At 42.3% G+C, this 18,318-nt stretch overlaps 1 protein-coding gene and 1 pseudogene across 1 annotated transcript in view; one reads left to right on the forward strand and one right to left on the reverse strand.

Annotated features, from left to right (window-relative positions):
* The window catches only part of NUP133 (nucleoporin 133), a 55,674-nt gene extending 42,017 nt beyond the window's left edge, over positions 1-13,657 (reverse strand). The window contains exons 1-8 of the mRNA XM_005896705.3: positions 13,360-13,657; positions 11,225-11,343; positions 6,623-6,726; positions 5,386-5,493; positions 3,222-3,356; positions 2,176-2,346; positions 394-549; positions 12-82 (exon numbers count right to left, since the gene is read on the reverse strand). Coding sequence (XP_005896767.2) covers positions 12-82; positions 394-549; positions 2,176-2,346; positions 3,222-3,356; positions 5,386-5,493; positions 6,623-6,726; positions 11,225-11,343; positions 13,360-13,541 — 1,046 coding nt within the window. The 5' untranslated portion in view covers positions 13,542-13,657. The remainder of the gene's footprint in view (positions 1-11; positions 83-393; positions 550-2,175; positions 2,347-3,221; positions 3,357-5,385; positions 5,494-6,622; positions 6,727-11,224; positions 11,344-13,359) is intronic.
* On the forward strand, positions 9,186-10,006 carry LOC102272284 (sodium/potassium-transporting ATPase subunit beta-3 pseudogene; annotated as a pseudogene).
* Positions 13,658-18,318: the final 4,661 nt, after the last annotated feature.

The raw sequence follows: 18,318 nt of genomic DNA on the forward strand, positions 1-18,318 counted from the left end.
GAATTGCTTACCAGTTTTGCTTCAAATCCAAATATCGAATGTTGACCCCTTCTTTAATAGCTTCATAGTTACTTTCAGATCCCTACATGAAAATATCAACAATGTAAGCTCCTTCAGTATAAGAATCATTTCTTTTCACCTTTATATCCCCAGCACCTACGAAACTGCCTCATCCACAGTAAGTCAAACTTATTGAATGAGTAATGTATGCATTTTAAAAATTAAGTAAACCAGTGAGTCCCAATACTTCTAAAGATTGAATACTCCATCTCAGCTTATCTGATGACTAAAACTTGGTGTATTACACTGAAATGTGTTCTAATAAATACAACTAAAGGAACTAGCAATCTTATATAAATAAAAATGACAGAGATGAATGTTACTGTTCCTTACCCAGATAGCATCAATAATGTTTTCCTTCAGGACTCTATTTATATCCCAACTGTGTGCTTGTTTTTCTGAAGAATCATCTAATTCCCATTTACTGATGTTTGAACTTGTCAGGCTATAAAAGCTCGCTCGCTCTCTATCCCAAAGGACACTTGAAAGCTGTATGGAGAGGAGAAAAAAAGTTTATAGATTATTAAATTCTAATGTCAATGATGATTTTCCTGAAATTAAAAAATTGTATATTTTATAGCTATTTGATTAGTAATCCTAGCAGAATTCTCCATTTAGGATTCAAGGGAAGAAGTGATTCTGAAATAGACCTTGAGAGTAAGGAGGATTTTCACAGGCAAAAGGCCCAGGAAGAGCCTGGGAGAGTAGGGAGGCAGGAAAGTCAGAGACTCTTTAAAGAACAAAACACAGTCCTGCTAAACTGGAATGTGGATTATAGCTAGGAAAGAAGCAAAACTAAGGTTCACACACAGCACAGTCTTGAATGTCAGTTTGTAAACCAAGTAAGCTAAGAAGATAATATCCATAGCTTGTGAGCACGAGAGCTGTGTTACAGGAGAAGGAATCTGGAGGGGTGTGTGTAGTTCCACATGGTTATATCACTTCATTTTCCTTGCTTCTGAAGAACACATCTACCCCAACTTAGAAACTGCGTATACATGACTGCTGAACTAAAACCCTAATTGCCTCCACACACACACACACCACCCACCCCCCCCCCACCAGGATTTCATACCTGGGTCTCTGAAAAAAGGTGACAGTGCCATTAGAAATAGGTCAAAAGAAAAATGAGTTTTGTAAGTCAATAGGAGAGAAGAGAATATGAGCAATTTTTTTCTAGATATGTTAAGGCTTAGGTTCAAAGACCATTTAAAGAAGCAGATAATGATAGCAATCTGAAATCAGAGGGAAAAGCACAGTTTAATAAAGGATGTGGTACCACAGTATTTAACAGGGCTAATGCAAAGGGACCTGCTGCATAGCACAGGGAACTCTGCTCAGTGTGACGTGGCAGCCTGGTTGCAGGGGGAGTCTACGGGAGAACGGATACATGTGTACGTATGGCTGAGTCCCTTTACTGTCCACCTGAAATTGCCACAGCACTGTTACTCAGCTATACTCCTATAAAATAAAATGTTTAAAAAAAGCTGGGGTCAGGGGAATGTGCTCTTAGTTCACACAGATGTGTGGGCATGCATCTGTCGCTGAGCAGCTTTGAACTTTGGGCAATTTTGGTAGCCTCACTGAGGCCATTTCCTCAATTATTTAACACAAATGCGACATGAAGCTCTATACATTACAGATCACAATAATTACAGGAGATCACACACACAGGGCACCTGGCAGAGCAGATGCCCCCACATGTTAGTTCCCAGCATCATCACTCACTACTCCAGAGTCTGAGGCAGAGCCCAGCAGACATCATCCACACACACAGCTGGAGGCTCGGGGGTGGAAACACACTTTTGGTTACGTCTAGAAAGCAAAACTAATCCTTAAACACATGCATAACTTTACATCATAGTTTTAATTCAAAAAATGAACTTATGAGATAATCTATAAAACTTAAGAATAATTAATGTTACAGAGGATGCAAGAGGGTCAGTATGAACTCATCTAATCATCATAATAAGAATGCTTCACTGAAAGATCAAAGTTTTCATCTCACGGACACCACTGCTCATACAGTGGCAACGCTAACTTCATAGGAGACTGCCAACTTACTGATTTCACTAAGAAACAAGCTAGTAAAACAAGGTTATTTTATCAACTTACAATGAGATCACTACTAGGAGATAAAATTCCCAGAAGAGAAGAAACCTTCCGACCAATTCCTGAAAGCACGCCTTGTCCTTGAGGCAGGATATGCTGATGAATTTTTCCTATACTTTCAGGTATCAGGCGGATTAGTTGGCCCCCCGATGAGGATAAAATAAAACTTCCTCCCTGTGAACAAATGTGAAATTAGTTCAGTTAAGCATTTAAGACTAAGAAAAGAAAATGAACACAAATCACTTTGATATGCTTTGAGGGAAATCATTGGAACCTCCACATAAATCTAAAAGAATAAAAAAAGAACAGTGCTATTCTAAAAAAATCATTTATTTATGGATCCATTCACTTAATACTGCACAGAAAAACTTCATAGCCATTTTTTTAATTGCATTTTTTTGTAAATTCTGATTTTTAAGTTATAGGTTCACATTATGTAGGTTCAACAAATCAAGAATCAGATTTTACTTCTTTGGTAAACCAGCAGAATATGTATTAGCAAACCATTCTTCCCCTAAGAGTTTCTGAATCACTCTCTAAAGATGGTTCTGACAGAAACGAATACCACTGGCTACTATGCTCCACTGATAGGTCAGAGTCCTACAAGAAGGGCTTCCCTCGGTTTAAGTGCTCAAATCCTGCTGCTGCTGCTGCTGCTAAGTCGCTTCAGTTGTGTCCGACTCTGTGAGACCCCATAGACGGTAGCCCACCAGGCTCCCCCGTCCCTGGGATTCTCCAGGCAAAAACACTGGAGTGGGTTGCCATTTCCTTCTCCAATGCATGAAAGTGAGAAGTGAAAGTGAAGTCGCTCAGTTGTGTCCGACTCTTAGAGACCCCATGGACTGCAGCCCACCAGGGTCCTCCATCCATGGGATTCTCCAGCCAAGAGTACTGGAGTGGGGTGCCATTCTTTCCTTGCCTCTTTTTTGATCTCCTCCCACCCCTACCTATATGATCTGCTCAAAATCACAAATTTTTAGTCATCCAAACCTGATTTCCAAGCCAAATGACAGTTTCCCAATAAATATAAAAGAATATCCATCGTATACCTGTACTGCTGTTAGGAAACTGTAGGTCTTATCACCTCCCAGATCTATGAACGTCTCTGTGTAGGTGTCTTCACTCGCAAGGCTTGGCCAATAGCGGATGGATCCTTCTCTGGTGGCAACCATGACAGTAACAGCCTGAAACAAGATCATAACACTCAGCAAACACAAGATAAGGAGCCCAAAGCGGTAGTCTGACGACACTGACATAAAGAAATCAGGGCAATGCACTACTAATGAACAGAAATCAGGGGAAAAAATTATCATACAGTAAAATTGACATTTTCTCCTGTTTTATAATTCTATGAATTTTTATACCCTGGTTTCTCTTCAGATCATACAAAATGTTTCACTTTTTACAGTCCTATGAATTTTAAAACACATGGTGGGTCAGATGGTAAAGGATCTACCTGCAGTGTGGGAGACCCAAGTTCAATCCCTGGGTTGGGAAGATCCTCTGGAGAAGGGAATGGCAACCCACTGCAGTATTCTTGCTTGGAGAATTCCATGGACAGAGGAGCCTGGTGGCTACAGTCCATGGGGTCGCAAAGAGTCAGACATGACTAAGTAACTAAAACTTTCACTTTTAGACTCCTGTAAGTCCCACCACAAACAGGATACAGGAGAGTCCATCAGCACCAAAGCTCCATAACACTTTCCCTTTGGTCACACCCTCCCCTACCCTCACCCCTGGCAATCCCCATTTCCATTATTATAGTTCTGTCTTTCTGAGAATGCCAAACAAACGAAATCATACAGAATAGAACCTTTTGACAATGGTTTATCTCATTTAGCACAATGCCTTTGAGATTCACCCATGTTGTTTCATGGATTAATAGCTCATGTCTTTTTACTGCTGAGCAGTATCTCATCCTATGAAAGAATCAGTTTATTTACCCATTCACTTGCTAAAGGATATTCAGATTGTTTCCACCTTTGGCTATCACAAATAAAGGTGCTATAACATTAGTCTATTGTTTTGTGTGTGTGTGTGTGTGAACATAAGCTTTAATTTCTCTAAAATAAACAGCCAGGAATGGAATTGTTGGTTCATATGGCAAGGGCACTTTAACTTTCTAAGAAAGTGAAGATCAGTGGCTGCACCATTCTGCATGCCTATCAGCAACGTATGAGGCTCCAGTTGCTCCACATCTCACCAGCAGGTGGCAGTGTCAGTGCTTTTAATTTCAGCCACTGTAGTAAGAGTGAACTGGTATCTCACTTGTTTTATCTGCATTCCCCTATTTGACATCCTTATATTCTCTTTGGTAAAGTGTTCAAGTCCTATGCCTTACTTTTTAAATTGGGTTGTTTGTTTTCTTACTAAGTTTTGAGAATTCATTTTATGTTCTGGGTACAAGTCCTTTATTGGATGTTTGATTTATAGTATTTCCTACCAATCTGTAGCTCTCTCTCCATTTTCTTCTCAGGGTCTTTGGCAGAGCCAAGTTTTAAATTTTGATTAAGTCCAATTTATTGATTTTTCTTCTTTTATGAGTCACATTTTTGGTCATTTCTAAGAACTCTTCAACTAACCCCACGTCATGATGATTTTTTTCCTGTTTTCTTCTAAAAGTTTTTAGTTTTACAATTTACATTTAGACCTATGATCCATTTGGGGTTCATCTTTCCATGAGGTTTGAAGTGAAGTGAAGTCGCTCAGTTGTGTCCGACTCTTTGTGACCCCATGGACTGTAGCCTACCAGGCTCCTCCGTCCATGGGATTTTCCAGGCAAGAGAACTGGAGTTGGTTGCCATTTCCTTCTCCAGGGGATCATCCTGACCCAGGGATCGAACCCAGGTCTCCTGCATTGTAGGCAGACGCTTTACCGTCTGAGCCACCAGGGAAGTCCATGAGGTTCAGGAAGAATTTTTTCTTCTTCCTAAAGATGGTCGATGGTTCCAACACCCTTTAATGAGAAGACCATCCCACGTCACTGAATTTCTTCTGCACCCCTGTCAAAGACCAGTGCACCGTCTCTGCGTGGGTCTGTATGTCTACACCGTTCTGTTCCAGTGCCCCGTGTGTCTACCTCTGTCACAACCATTCTGTCTTGATTTCTGCAGCTTTACAGCTATGTTTCAAAACCCAACTGGGTGATCTCCCCAACTTTACAACTCCCTTATCTTAAAAAAATGTACTTCAGTAAGCATTTAAGTCACCCACCTGAGTAGAATGTGCTTCGCCTGAGGTAGCAGAGTAAGAGAGAGCCACCAAGTCAGCACTCCAGTGGAAATCACTAGGTGGCAGCTGAAGTTCTTTGCAAACAGATAACTATAAAAAAATCCAAACAAAAAATTTTTCATTTCAAATCCAATTTTTGACCATGCACCTGACTTCACTTTCTCTGCATACTTTAGATTCTAATTCACTGCTAGAAATACTATTCTAGAAATACTTTCTTCTCACACCTTTTTGATCAGGCTTCCATCATCATTTTCACTAATTTTAAAACAAAATATTTTAAGAGATACAGAATCAGGAAAACTTAACAGCTAGACCAGACCCTTAACAGAAACTACTCCAATCTCTTCCCAGACGAAAAAAAAGTCCATTGTTGAAAGAACTGTGTGGAATTCCTATGGAATTTTCCCAGTCTAATCTTGATTTGTTGAGTTGACATTTAAAATTGGCATGACTAGAGTAAGTATTCAAAGTCGCCTAGAAAATATTTCCGAGACTTGGCCAGTACCAGGCTTCCTCTGCTAACTCAGGACGCCACTGCAGGACCTCTCCTTCACCTACGCCCCTAACTACAGACGTGGTTTTCCAGACAGCAGGTGTACAGAGACCAGTACACGCGAAGAGTTTAGGTGAGGTGGAGCCTGAGTCCCAGTGGAACAAAGGCCCAGCGAGCATGAGTATTGCAAGAGAGTATGCCTGATCTGGAGTGCACAGAAAGAGGCTGCCGAGAGCACAGCAGTGAACACACAAATGAAAGCCCCCGTGTGAAAAGCTGACAATGAAGAGTTCAGTTAGCATTCTAAAAATTGGTATAATTCTTTCCTATTTTCTTACACATGATTCAGTAGATTCAGTGCAACACATTCCTATCCTCTTCAAAACTCAGTTCATTAGTTTATGTGGATGGCATTTAGTCTTAGACTTCACTGCACAGAGTGACTAGCATGACATTCATTAAAAATGTCAATGTCTTTAACTTTATTAAATGTAAATAAAATATATCTTGTTTAAAATCATGATAAGGAGAGAAACTTTTTTCCCAATACACAAAAGTGTATGCATGCTTGGTATTTCATATTACTATAAAAATGCAAATCTATAATGCTTGAGTCGATTCAAATTACAGATTTCCAACAACTCTAAAAAGTTAGGGTAAAAATTCAGAGCCAATTAGGAATTTTCTCCTCTCTCCCCCTCCACCTCTTTAAAGAATCATTACCTTAGTGATAGGTGACAAAGCAATCTTCCAAATAATGAGTTTCTCTTTGCAGACCAGACAAGCCCATCCACCTTCATCTATGTGAACAGTCAGCTGATCATCAACTAAAAAAAAACAAGGTACGTAATTAATCTTACAGTATGAATTAAAACTGCGAAAATTTCTCACACCAAAATCTTCCTTACTGCCATACTCTTCACCCAAAAAAGTAACCACCACACACACAAGATTAACTCACAACAAAAATACTCTTGAATAATTCAAGAGTTATTAATATCCAAAATAAGAGATCCATTTAACTTTGACAACCACTCATAACTATATTGAAAGGTAAAAACTATGTTCTGGTCTTAGGTTTAATATTTCTTATTTTTTGTTACAAATTTATCTCACTTTTTATAATATTTAGTAAAATTCATGATTTTATTTTGATAAAGCAACACAAATAATAAACCCCTCATTAAATACATAAAACATTTCAAGGAAAAATCATGTTCCTGCAAAAGAACAAGATTTTCAAAATAAGAGCTCTTTGAATGTATGATAGATTACTTTATTACATGCTAACCTAAAGGGGTTAGATTTCCTCGGTTTCACCTGTTGTTTCAGTTATTTGCAGTCAACTGGGGCCTGAGATATTAAATAGAAAATTCTAGAAATAACACTTTTAAGTTTGTGACGAAATCTGGCAGTGTCCCGCTGTCCTGACGGGGACGTGACTCACTCCTCTGTCCAGTGTATGGACGCTGTGCCCGCCACCCAGCCATGAGCCACTCAGCAGCAGTCTAAGTTATCAGAGTCACCATCTTAGTGCTGCAGCCCTTGTGTTCAAGTAACTTTGTTTTACTAAAACGTGGCCACAAAGCACAGAGAAGTGATGTGGCAATGTGGATATTCTCTTACTGTGCCTAATTGATACACTAAACTTAACCATAGGCATGTATGTATAGGAAAAACAGTATATACAGGGTTCAGTGCTATTCTCTTTCAGGCAACCCCTGGGGGTCTTGGAACTTCTGCCTGTGGCTAAGGGAAGACTATTCTATTGCTGCTGTAAGTTTTGGTGCTAAACCTGTGTAAATGCATTAACAGTCCTAGAAATTTAATCAATATGAGCTTTGCTCTTCATTTGAAGACAGGATAGAGGGGCAAAATAAAAGGCACCAATAAGGCACAAGCTAAAATATAAATATCAAATCATACCTAGGTTGAGTGTGGCCTTTTTGCTGAAATGGAATACCTGATTGGTGTTTTCTTTCCCTAAAAGCACCGTGGCAGCTCCAAATCCTCCACTGGTGAACACTTGAGGACCTTGACTCAGTACACCAACTGACTAGGGCTTGGAAATTTCCATGTGAGGATGAGATCTTCTCAAGTTTACATAGTCTTCAGTTTTCACATCCTGATTTCTAGAAACTCTCTCCTCTGAGCCTGTGTACTATTTGTTATTAACATGATCTGATGGCATGAACCAGGAGTGTGACAAAGGCTTAAATGCAATTTAAGCTTAAATTTTTAGAAGGGAAAAGAAAATATATATTTAAACCAGGAACAATGCATGACAGAGGTTAGAAGTTCAGCCGTCTGAAAATAATTGTACCTGAAGCTCCCATGAACTTATTGGTAAGATGTGCTAGTTCAAGTTGATAAGAAATGTTCCCTTTTATGGAATGGAGTACTTTAAACTGTTTTGACTGTCATTCCAAGTATGAAATACATTTCACAGCACAATGTAGTCATACACAATTTAAATAAAACAAAATGAGATACACTCTGACATTGTGCAATCTACTTTACTTCATTTTTTAAGAAAATGTTGGTCATGAGCCACTAAAGTGATTTCAGTCACTACCTGCAGTTTGAAAAACACTGTTCCAGGAAATCAAAGGATGCTCTGAACTTTGCTCTTAGAGTCACCCCAACTTCTCAGCCTTAAGAGCACCTTTCTCAAGCTCGTGCTGACCACATCTTCCACACTTCCACTCTAATTCTCTACCAGTCGGGTGTCCCTGGTGGTCCACTGGTTAAGAAACCGCCTTGCAATGCAAGGACACAGGTTCCACCCCTGGTTCTGGAAGATCCCACAGGCTGCAGGGTAACTGAGCCCATGGGTCACCTCTTTGGCTGCACTCTGGAGCCCATACCCCACAACTACTGAAGCTAGCGTGCCCTAGAGCTTGTGCTGTGCAATGAGAGAGGCCACTGCAATGAGAAGCCCATGCACTTCAACTAGAGAGTAGCCTCTGCTCGCTGCTAAAGCAAGCCTGGGAGCAGCAATGAAGACCCAGCACAGCCAAAAATAAACAAATATTTAAAAATAAATAAAAATATTGATTTTCTGCCAGAAGAATCTTCTAATGGTGCACAAAACTGATAACACGAATTTGGCCAGAGCAGCAGCCCAGCCTGGCATGGTGCAGAGCAGTCGGCTTGAGTGCTCACCACAGCGAGGAGGGTCCCTTGGACACACTGCCTTCTGCTGCTGCTCAAACCAGGACAAGCCTCCGCCCTTCTCGCCTCTTCTACCACCGTGCCACCACTCCCCGTGCGGTCAGCACACACCATGACAAAGAAAGACAAGAAGTCCTTCAAACAGAGCCTGGCCAAGTGGAAGCTCTTCATCTAAAACCTGACCATGAGAGTTCCTGGGGTGCACTGCTAAGACCTGGGGTTTGATCTTGCTCTTCCACCTCCTCTTTTATGGGAGCCTGGCCGCACTCTTTTCATGCACAATGTGGGCTATACTTCACTCTGAACAATGAGATTCCAAAATATCATGACCAGATTCCAAGTTCAGGACTTACATGGTTTTTCCAAAACTAGTGATGGTATTGGATTTTTCATTTGGCATGTCTAATCCAGAGTCCTATAGAAGGTACACTGATGAGCTTAAGAAATTTCTAAAGCCATATGGCTTAGAAGAACAGAATCTCACAGAATATAACAATGGAAACTCTTCTGAGCAGAAAGGTCCAGATTATACTGCATGTCAGTTTCCTCTTGCCTTCCTTGAAGCATGCAGAGGTGTGGATGATGCCAAGCTTGGCTACAACACAGGAAACCTTTGTATTCTTGTGAAAATGAACAGAATGATTGGATTAAAGCCTCAATGAGAACCAAGGACAGACTGTATTGCAAAGAATGAAAGCCCAGCAGTTCTACCAACTTATCTTCCCAGGGGAAAGATAGATTTAAAATATTTTTCATGTTACAGGAAAAAACTGGATGGGAGCTATCTACAGCCACTAGGTGAGCTATCTTTGGCAATAAGGATGACATAAAAGAAGTTAACAGTTGTGTGCAAGACTGATGGATCACCCAACCTAAAAACCTAAAAACAAGATTTCAAGACGAGTTGCATTCAAGATCACCATACATGCATAGTAGGAGGATATCTCCACAGGGTAAGTGTTGTGTTGTCGTCTTTATCCTGTATCAGCCAGACCTGCCATTTCAGAATTATCGAGACCACCTTTGGAGAAAGGTGGAGCGGTACATGACACTGGAGTAACAACATAACGTTCTTCCGGATCATAGTATTCCATGTCCTTCAAAGTAACTTGCCTGTTGCCTCTGCTGCCTTTTGAATCATGTAAAATCACCAGATAGGGACTGCACCAGATAGGGGCTGTGAACACCTGATTCTGAACACGCAGGACAAGGGTCTTGTCCAATTTTTATGTGGTTTAATTGCCCAGTGTCTAATGCTTCAAGTTCTGTGCTATATAAATATTTTATAGATTTAACACTGGTTAACTGTCATATTTTGATGCCACCAAAGTTTTAGGGGATAAAATGGTACCTGATCAACATCAAATGACTTTACAGCTATAAGAAAATTGGTGGGTGGAAAAGTTCTTATGTGAGAAGGAAAAAGGAAAATAAAAGTGAGCATGAAAGGTAAAAAAAAAAATTATGCATACAGCTTCTGGGGTACTACACAGATCCAAAATAGAGGATGCATTATTAAACCCAATAATGTGAGGCAGTAGGGCAGTAGTTTTTGGATTTTTTAAAAAACCTAAACTTCATATACTCAAACAACTTTTGAAATTGGACTGAGTTTTGCATACACAGTATGTACAATCATAAATACTTATTTTGATTGTGCTAAAATGAGCTCATTCTGCTTCCCAAATTTGTTATATTTCTCAAACACAATGAAAAACCAAATAAGTCAACTATTTCTCCCCAAGGAAGTGAAGGTACACCAGTGAAGTAAGGTGAAAGTCGCTCAGTCATGTCTGAATCTTCGAGACCCCATAGACTATACAGTGCATGGAATTCTCCAGGCCAGAATACTGGAGAGGGCAGCCGTTCATTTCTCCAGGGAATCTTTCCAACCCAGGGATTGAACCCATGTTTGCTGCATTGCAGGGAGATTCTTTACCAGCAAAGCCACAAGGGAAGCCCAAGAATACTGGAGTGGGTAGCCTATCCCTTCTCCAGCAGATATTCCCAACTCAGGAATCGAACTGGGGTCTCCCGCATTGCAGATGGATTCTTTACCAGGTGACCAGAGAAAGCACAAATTTCTATCTTCATGCCAGACCTAGGCTTCATTTGAATTGTTAATAGAGACAAATGGAAAATGACACCCACCTTCAGTCAATGTTAAGGCTTCAATGACTTTAACAGGGAGAGAAGATCCAAATGTTTTCACATCATAGTTCACAGACTCAGTTATGGAGTGGTGTGGGAATATTCGCGTAGGTGTTCCTCTAAAGAAATAAGACCATATTATTTTACTCATAACTTAAAATTTTTCCATTATTCATTATAACGTTATGTATATATTTTCACAATGGAGAGAAAATCTTTGATAAACAAGAATAAAGATGAAATAGTGAAAAACTATTTTAATAGTGAAAAACTCTGGCTCCTGTATACTGTGTACATGTATTTTTCATTAAAAAAAAAAAAAAACTAACAGAATCTGGCTTCGATTCTCATGCTTCAGTAATTAGATGTATAATCTAGTCACTTAAACTCTTTATAATTCTGCTTCTTTAATTGTGAAATAAGAAGGTTGGACTAAATCAGTATTTTTCAAATTATAGGTCATTTTGAGGGTTTCATTCAACATTTTTGAAAAACAAAATAGAACATAGAGTCCAGTTTATTATACTCTATGGTCAAAAAAGTTTTACAAACATTGGGTTACATCATCTTTAAGCTCTCATCAAATCTATAAGATTTTACTAGATATACCATCAAAGTCAAGAAATTAAGTAGGGTCATGAGTATCTGCTGTTACCTCTTCTTCAATAACAGATACAGCAGTAGAGATTATATTTCCTTCTTATCTTCTTCTTAACATTCAGAAAAAGTATAAATATATCAATACAAAAGTTATTCTCTTATCATAGGATTCTCTTATCATTAAATGAGTGCACATACAGAGTGGTTGACAGCATTATTTCTGACTGAATATAACAAAGGTTTTTCTTTGAGTTGATCACCAAAAGTTAAGAAGAAATTAAAATAAAAAGATGAAAACAAAGTGTAACTTTCATTCACTGACTTTTGTCAAAAGGAGTAGAAAACAATCACAAGATTAGCATTTGAAGAGCACTTTACAAATGTCAAGGAATACAAGGTATTCTTTAAAAATCATTTATCCTTTAAAATATTGCAATTTTCTATACATAAATTTTAAATATGAGTTCAAGACTCAATATTCCCATTTTCTTACAGAGGCAAATTCATTTTTGATAGACGACTTCAAAGGGAACCACTCAAGAAACATATGTGCTTCGAGATTAACTATGAAAGGGGAGATGCAGAGCATGGTCTCATAAGTGACGTGCACTGGTGTGCCACACTTTTATTTGGTAACAACAACTATTCTTATTTCGTTGCTTATGCAAAGTCTTTCCCCTATTAATTTAGCTTCAGGGTTAACTTCTGTAACTAAAATCCCTTTATCAATCAGCAGATGTTAACAGGGAGTTAGTATGTTAGGCAAATATGATTCTACAGGGTTTGAGGCTTTCATTGCCACCATCACTTTACATCTGCATCGTGGCATTTTATTTTGACTCCTTTGGCAGGCTCAGATTAGGTTCATTACTGCCATTTCGCAGATGAGGAGACCATGTGTGACCTACACTAGATTACAGGGGTAACAAGAACAAGGCAGGTAACCACCTGATTCTAATCACCAGATTCTAATTCAACATCTCTGTTGCTGTTTAGTTGCTAAGTCCTGCTGGACTCCGCAACCCCATGGACTGCAGCCCCCCAGGCTCCTCGGTCCATGGAATTTTCCAGGCAAGAAAACTGGAGTGGGTTGCCATTTCCTTCTCCAGGGGATCTTCCTGACTCAGGGATCGAACTCGCGTCTCCTGCTTACCAGGCAGACTCTCTACCACTGAGCCACCTGGGAAGCCCCTGTCCATCTCTCAGTTCAGTTCAGTCGCTCAGTCGTACCCGACTCTTTGCCACCCCCATGGACTGCAGCACGCCAGGCTTCCCTGACTATCACCAACTCTCGGAGCTTACTCCACCTCTGCTGCTGCTGCCTCTACACAAAGGTAAATCCATGCAAAGTGTGTGAAGCAAAGACTCAATTGATGAATTAATCAAAGCGAGGCTGAAATAATCACTCAAGGGTGCAAGGGTGACGGATGTCTATTTTCCCAACACTCTGGCGTCCCTCGCCGTCCCTGGTTTCGTGGCTTCTGGAGGCCCGTGAGCCTGTGAGTCGACGAACCCAACCCAGGATGACCACTCACCGCGAGCTCAGGGAGCTCCGACGGCCGGCCGGAGAGAAGAGCACGGGGGAGCTGAGAGAAGACCCCAGAGTCAGACCCTTCCTGCTGGTCGCCCGGGGCGTGGAGCCCGGCCCGACTCCGCCCAGGGGGCCTCTTCGAGTTCCGGTCCCCGGGGTCCGCGGAGAGGAGACTGCCGGGAACATGGTCCAAAGGACAGGCAACAGCCAAGGCACGTTCAAGCCGTGGGGCTAAAGCGCAGCCCGAGCGCGGAGACCGAACACCTGATGGGCGGGAGGGCGCGCGATTAAGACGTCAAAGAGCAGCGCCAGGCTGTGTGGTGCGCTGTGATGACGTCCAAGCTCTGCGCGAGCCTCAGGGCGCGGTCGAGACCCCAGCAAAAATTGAGAGGTAGGGTGCGCTGTGGTGACATGGAGATGCAGCGCTGAGTATCGAGGCTTGGCCGGGCCAGCAGGAGAAACCGGAATGGGGCGCGCTTTGATGATGTAAAGGAGAACGCCGAGCCGTGGGGCGTTGTGAAAGCTGCGGACCCTCGAAGTTGAGGGGGAACCTGAGCGAGAGGCCCTGGAGCGGATCAGTGGAGGAGATAGAGTCCAGAGTTTCCAGGGAAGTGAAACTGGAAAAGCACGGGCTCTTCTCCGGTCTGGAGGGTGGGGCTGCCCCTCCAGCAGCTGAAACGCAAAGCCCCGGCACTCTGGTCCTTCTTGAACCTCTTGGGAAATGAAAAGACTTCATTCCCTGGTCCAAAATAAGGGAGGAAAACTGTAAAAGCTGACACTGGTTTCACATTTAGTGTTATAGATGTTGTTCCCTAGATTTGTCATTTCTCCTTCATGCTAGTGACATAACAAGTCTGTATCTCTAGCAGGTCCTGATAAAAAACCATAGGCTTCTGACAGCCCTGCTGCTGCTGCTAAGTCGCTTCAGTCGTGCCCGACTCTGTGCGACCCCATAGACGGCAGCTCACCAGGCTCCTCCGTCCCTGGGATTCTCCAGGCAAGAACACTGGAGTGGGTTGCCATTTCCCTCTCCGATGCTTGAAAGTGAAAAGTGAAAGTGAAGTCACTCAGTCGTATCCGACTCTTAGCGACCCCATGGACTGCAGCCTACCAGGCTCCTCTGTCCATGGGATTTTCCAGGCAAGAGTACTGGAGTGGGGTGCCATTGCCTTCTCCGTCTGACAGCCCTAGTGGACCGCTTTCACCTGGATATCCTGCGCATGCCTCACAATCTACTCATTAAAAGCTGAATTCAGGTTTTCTTTAGGATTCCTGTTTCACTACCACCTCTGCCCCGTTGGATAAAATTGGTTAGTTGGCCAGTGCAAAAAGAAGAGCTCTATTCTAGACTCATCCTTCACACTTTCCTCCACTGTAGCACCTGGGACACTGTACTCCTGAGCATCTCTAGTAGAAACCACATCTGCATTGCCTTTGCCCTGGTTAAAGTGCTCACACTTCCCTCTTTTTTATCCTTTTGCCTTTTTTGGGGTCTTCTCGCCTCTGGATGGTCTTCAACACTGTCCTTCCAGATAAGTGGAATATTGCCTGCCATATAAGTAAACAAAGGATGTCATAGTCATCAGTGATTGCTGCCACCATGTAAGCTGGTGAGCCCTGAGGAAACTCAGGCTATGAAAACACAGGATACTGACCCCTAGCTAGCTGAGGTGAGTACTGAATGATAATTTCAGTAAGCCCAGCCTTTTGCATTGTCCCATACTATGTGACTTGACATGGAGTCCAGATGTATGACTGTTGGAGGATGGTGAACAGACAGTCATTCATTCATTCTTATTGACTACCTTCCATGTGCCAGCCTGTATGCTAAGTGCTAAGTTTCTAACTGTAAGCAAAGCAGACATGGGCCCTGCCCTCGTGGAGATCACAGGCCAATGAGAAAGACAGGTCCTGAACAAATGAACACAAATTTATTTACACAACCACAATGGAAGAAAAGAGGAGGGTGTCTGATAGAGAATGACTGGGTATCTGACTTTGGAGGAAGATCTACAAAGGCCTCTGAGAGATGTCCTTTTCTCTCAGCCCTCAGCCAGGCAAACAAAGAGGAAGAGTATTTGAAGCCGTGGATCCTCTGGCAAAGGACCAGAAGCAGCAAAGAGCCTGGTAGATTCCAGGGTCTTTAGACAAAGCAACCGATGACAAGTGACTACAAGCGGAGGAATCTGGAGAAATGAGGGCCCGGGAAGGGCCTTGTAGACTATCAAACAAGATCCTAAAGGAAACAGCACTCTCGAGCTGGGTAGAGAGTTTAATAAAGGTGATGGAGAAGGCAATGGCACCCCACGCCAGTACTCTTGCCTGGAAAATCCCATGGATGGAGGAGCCTGGTAGGCTGCAGTCCATGGGGTCGCTAAGAGTCAGGCACGACTAAGCGACTTCACTTTCACTTTTCACTTTCATGCCTTGGAGAGGGAAATGGCAACCCACTCCAGTGTTCTTGCCTGGAGAATCCCAGGGACCGTAGAGCCTGGTGGGCTGCTGTCTATGGGGTCGCACAGAGTTGGACACTGAAATGACTTAGCAGCAGCAGAGATTGTATAGAGCCCTGAGGCTGCTAAGAACAAGTGGGCCAAGAAAAGAAGGGGTCACCAGGCCATGGCTGTGGATCAGGAGACACAACCAACTCAAGGCCACCCAGAAGGAGGGAACAGCTGGGAATGGAAGTGCCCTGACCTCAGTGTGAGGAGGCCAGAATGTGAAGGAGGAGAATACTAGGACAGTACTCTCGGTGGGAGGGCCCACCTCCTGGAGGAAATAGTGGAGAAGGCGAGTAGAACAGAAGATGTGCAGCACATATACCTGGGGCAGCCAGCCAGGTACTTGTTTATCCCTCCCTAGTGCTGCCATTTCCCTATTTATCTTTTCACCTCATTTTATCTAGTGTAGCCACTTTAGACAGAGAAGGCAATGGCATCCCACTGCAGTACTCTTGCCTGGAAAATCCCATGGGCAGAGGAGCCTGGTAGGCTGCAGTCCATGGGATCGCTAGGCACGACTGAGCAACTTCCCTTTCACTTTTCACTTTAATGCATTGGAGAAGGAAATGGCAACACATCCAGTGTTCTTGCCTGGAGAATCCCAGGGACGGGGGAGCCTGGTGGGCTGCCGTCTATGGGGTCGCACAGAGTCGGACACGACTGAAGCGACTTAGCAGTAGCAGTAGCAACAGCCACTTTAGAAGTCCAGAAGAAAGAATAGTGTAGTGCAAAGGCCTCTCCAGCCTAAGCACCACCTGGAAGGCTGGTTAAGCTGGACCGATGAGCCCCACCTCGGTGTCTGACTCATTGGGCTGAGGGCTAAGAATCTGCATTTCTAAATTTGCATTCCCAGGTGTTATGGAGACGTCTGTCTTGGGACTTTTTTTTTTTTTGTCTTAGGACATTTGGGTAACTCAGTTCAGTTCAGTCACTCAGTCATGTCCGACTCTTTGTGACCCCATGAATTGCACCACGCCAGGCCTCCCTGTCCATCACCAACTCCTGGAGTTCACTCAGACTCACATCCATTGAGTCAGTGATGCCATCTCATCCTCTGTCGTCCCCTTCTCCTCCTGCCCCCAATCCCTCCCAGCATCAGAGTCTTTTCCAATGAGTCAACGTTTCGCATGAGGTGGCCAAAGTACTGGAGTTTCAGCTTTAGCATCATTCCTTCCAAAGAAATCCCAGGGCTGATCTCCTTTAGAATGGACTGGTTGGATCTCCTTGCAGTCCAAGGGACTCTCAAGAGTCTTCTCCAACACCAGAGTTCAAAAGCATCAACTCTTCGGTGCTCAGCTTTCTTCACAGTCCAACTCTCACATCCATACATGACCACTGGAAAAACCATAGCCTTGACTAGACAGACCTTTGTTGGCAAAGTAATGTCTCTGCTTTTGAATATACTATCTAGGTTGGTCATAACTTTCCTTCCAAGGAGTAAGCGTCTTTTAATTTCATGGCTGCAGTCACCATCTGCAGTGATTTTTGAGCCCCCCAAAAATAAAGTCTGACACTGTTTCCACTGTTTCCCCATCTATTTCCCATGAAGTTGGGTAACTACTGTGTGGTAATTAAGAGGGCTTTCCCTGGTTGCCCAGTAGTAAAGAATCCACCCACCTGACAATGCAGGAGACTCTGGTTTGATCCCTGGGTTGATCCCTGGGTTGGGAAGATCCCCTGGAGAAGTAAATGGCAACCCACTCCAGCCTGGGAAATCCCATGGACAGATGAGCCTGGCGGGATACAGTCCATGGGGTCACAAAAGAGTTGGATACAATTTAGCGACTCAACAAGGAAAACAACAGTAATTGAGAGAATGTATAGACTCTGGAATTAAATGAGACGTTTCAAATCCCCACCTTTTCTCTCTACTATCTGTGTCACCTTTTTGAGTCTCTGTTAAGTTGCTAGTAGTGCCCCCTTGTGAGAATTAGAGAATAGAAATATCACATTTGAAGATGTCAAAAAAACTGTAAAATCAAATAGTGTACACTTTTAGAAATTTGAAAAAAATAAATCATAACAAAGATATATAGGCAGCATTGTTTATGACAGCAGAAAATATGGAAAGATAAATCTAACAATAGATTTATAATATACTAACACTATAGAATGCTATAGGTTAAAAAGAACACATGTGGATGTGTGTAATGAATACTTAAAAATGTAGGGAAATATTGTCATCAAATTTAAAAACAGGTTGGTTAAAAATTAATATGTCCAATGTAAGTCCATTTTTGTTTTATTAAAATAAAAAGAAAAATCCCTCACAAGTGCAGTATGTGTGTGTCTATGAGATGCTCAACCTACATGTGCCTCCCTCTGTCCAGCTTCCTAAAATGCAGCTCTTTCAGTGAGGACCAAACTGATTGATGTAGAACTCATTACTGCAGCCATCAATAAGAAAGCAGTCAGGATTATTTCTTGCAGATGTGGTAGGACTGTCAGAATTCTGTTTTCAG

This window comes from Bos mutus, chromosome 28 (genome assembly GCF_027580195.1).
Source record: "Bos mutus isolate GX-2022 chromosome 28, NWIPB_WYAK_1.1, whole genome shotgun sequence".
NCBI classification, from domain to species: Eukaryota; Metazoa; Chordata; class Mammalia; order Artiodactyla; family Bovidae; genus Bos; species Bos mutus.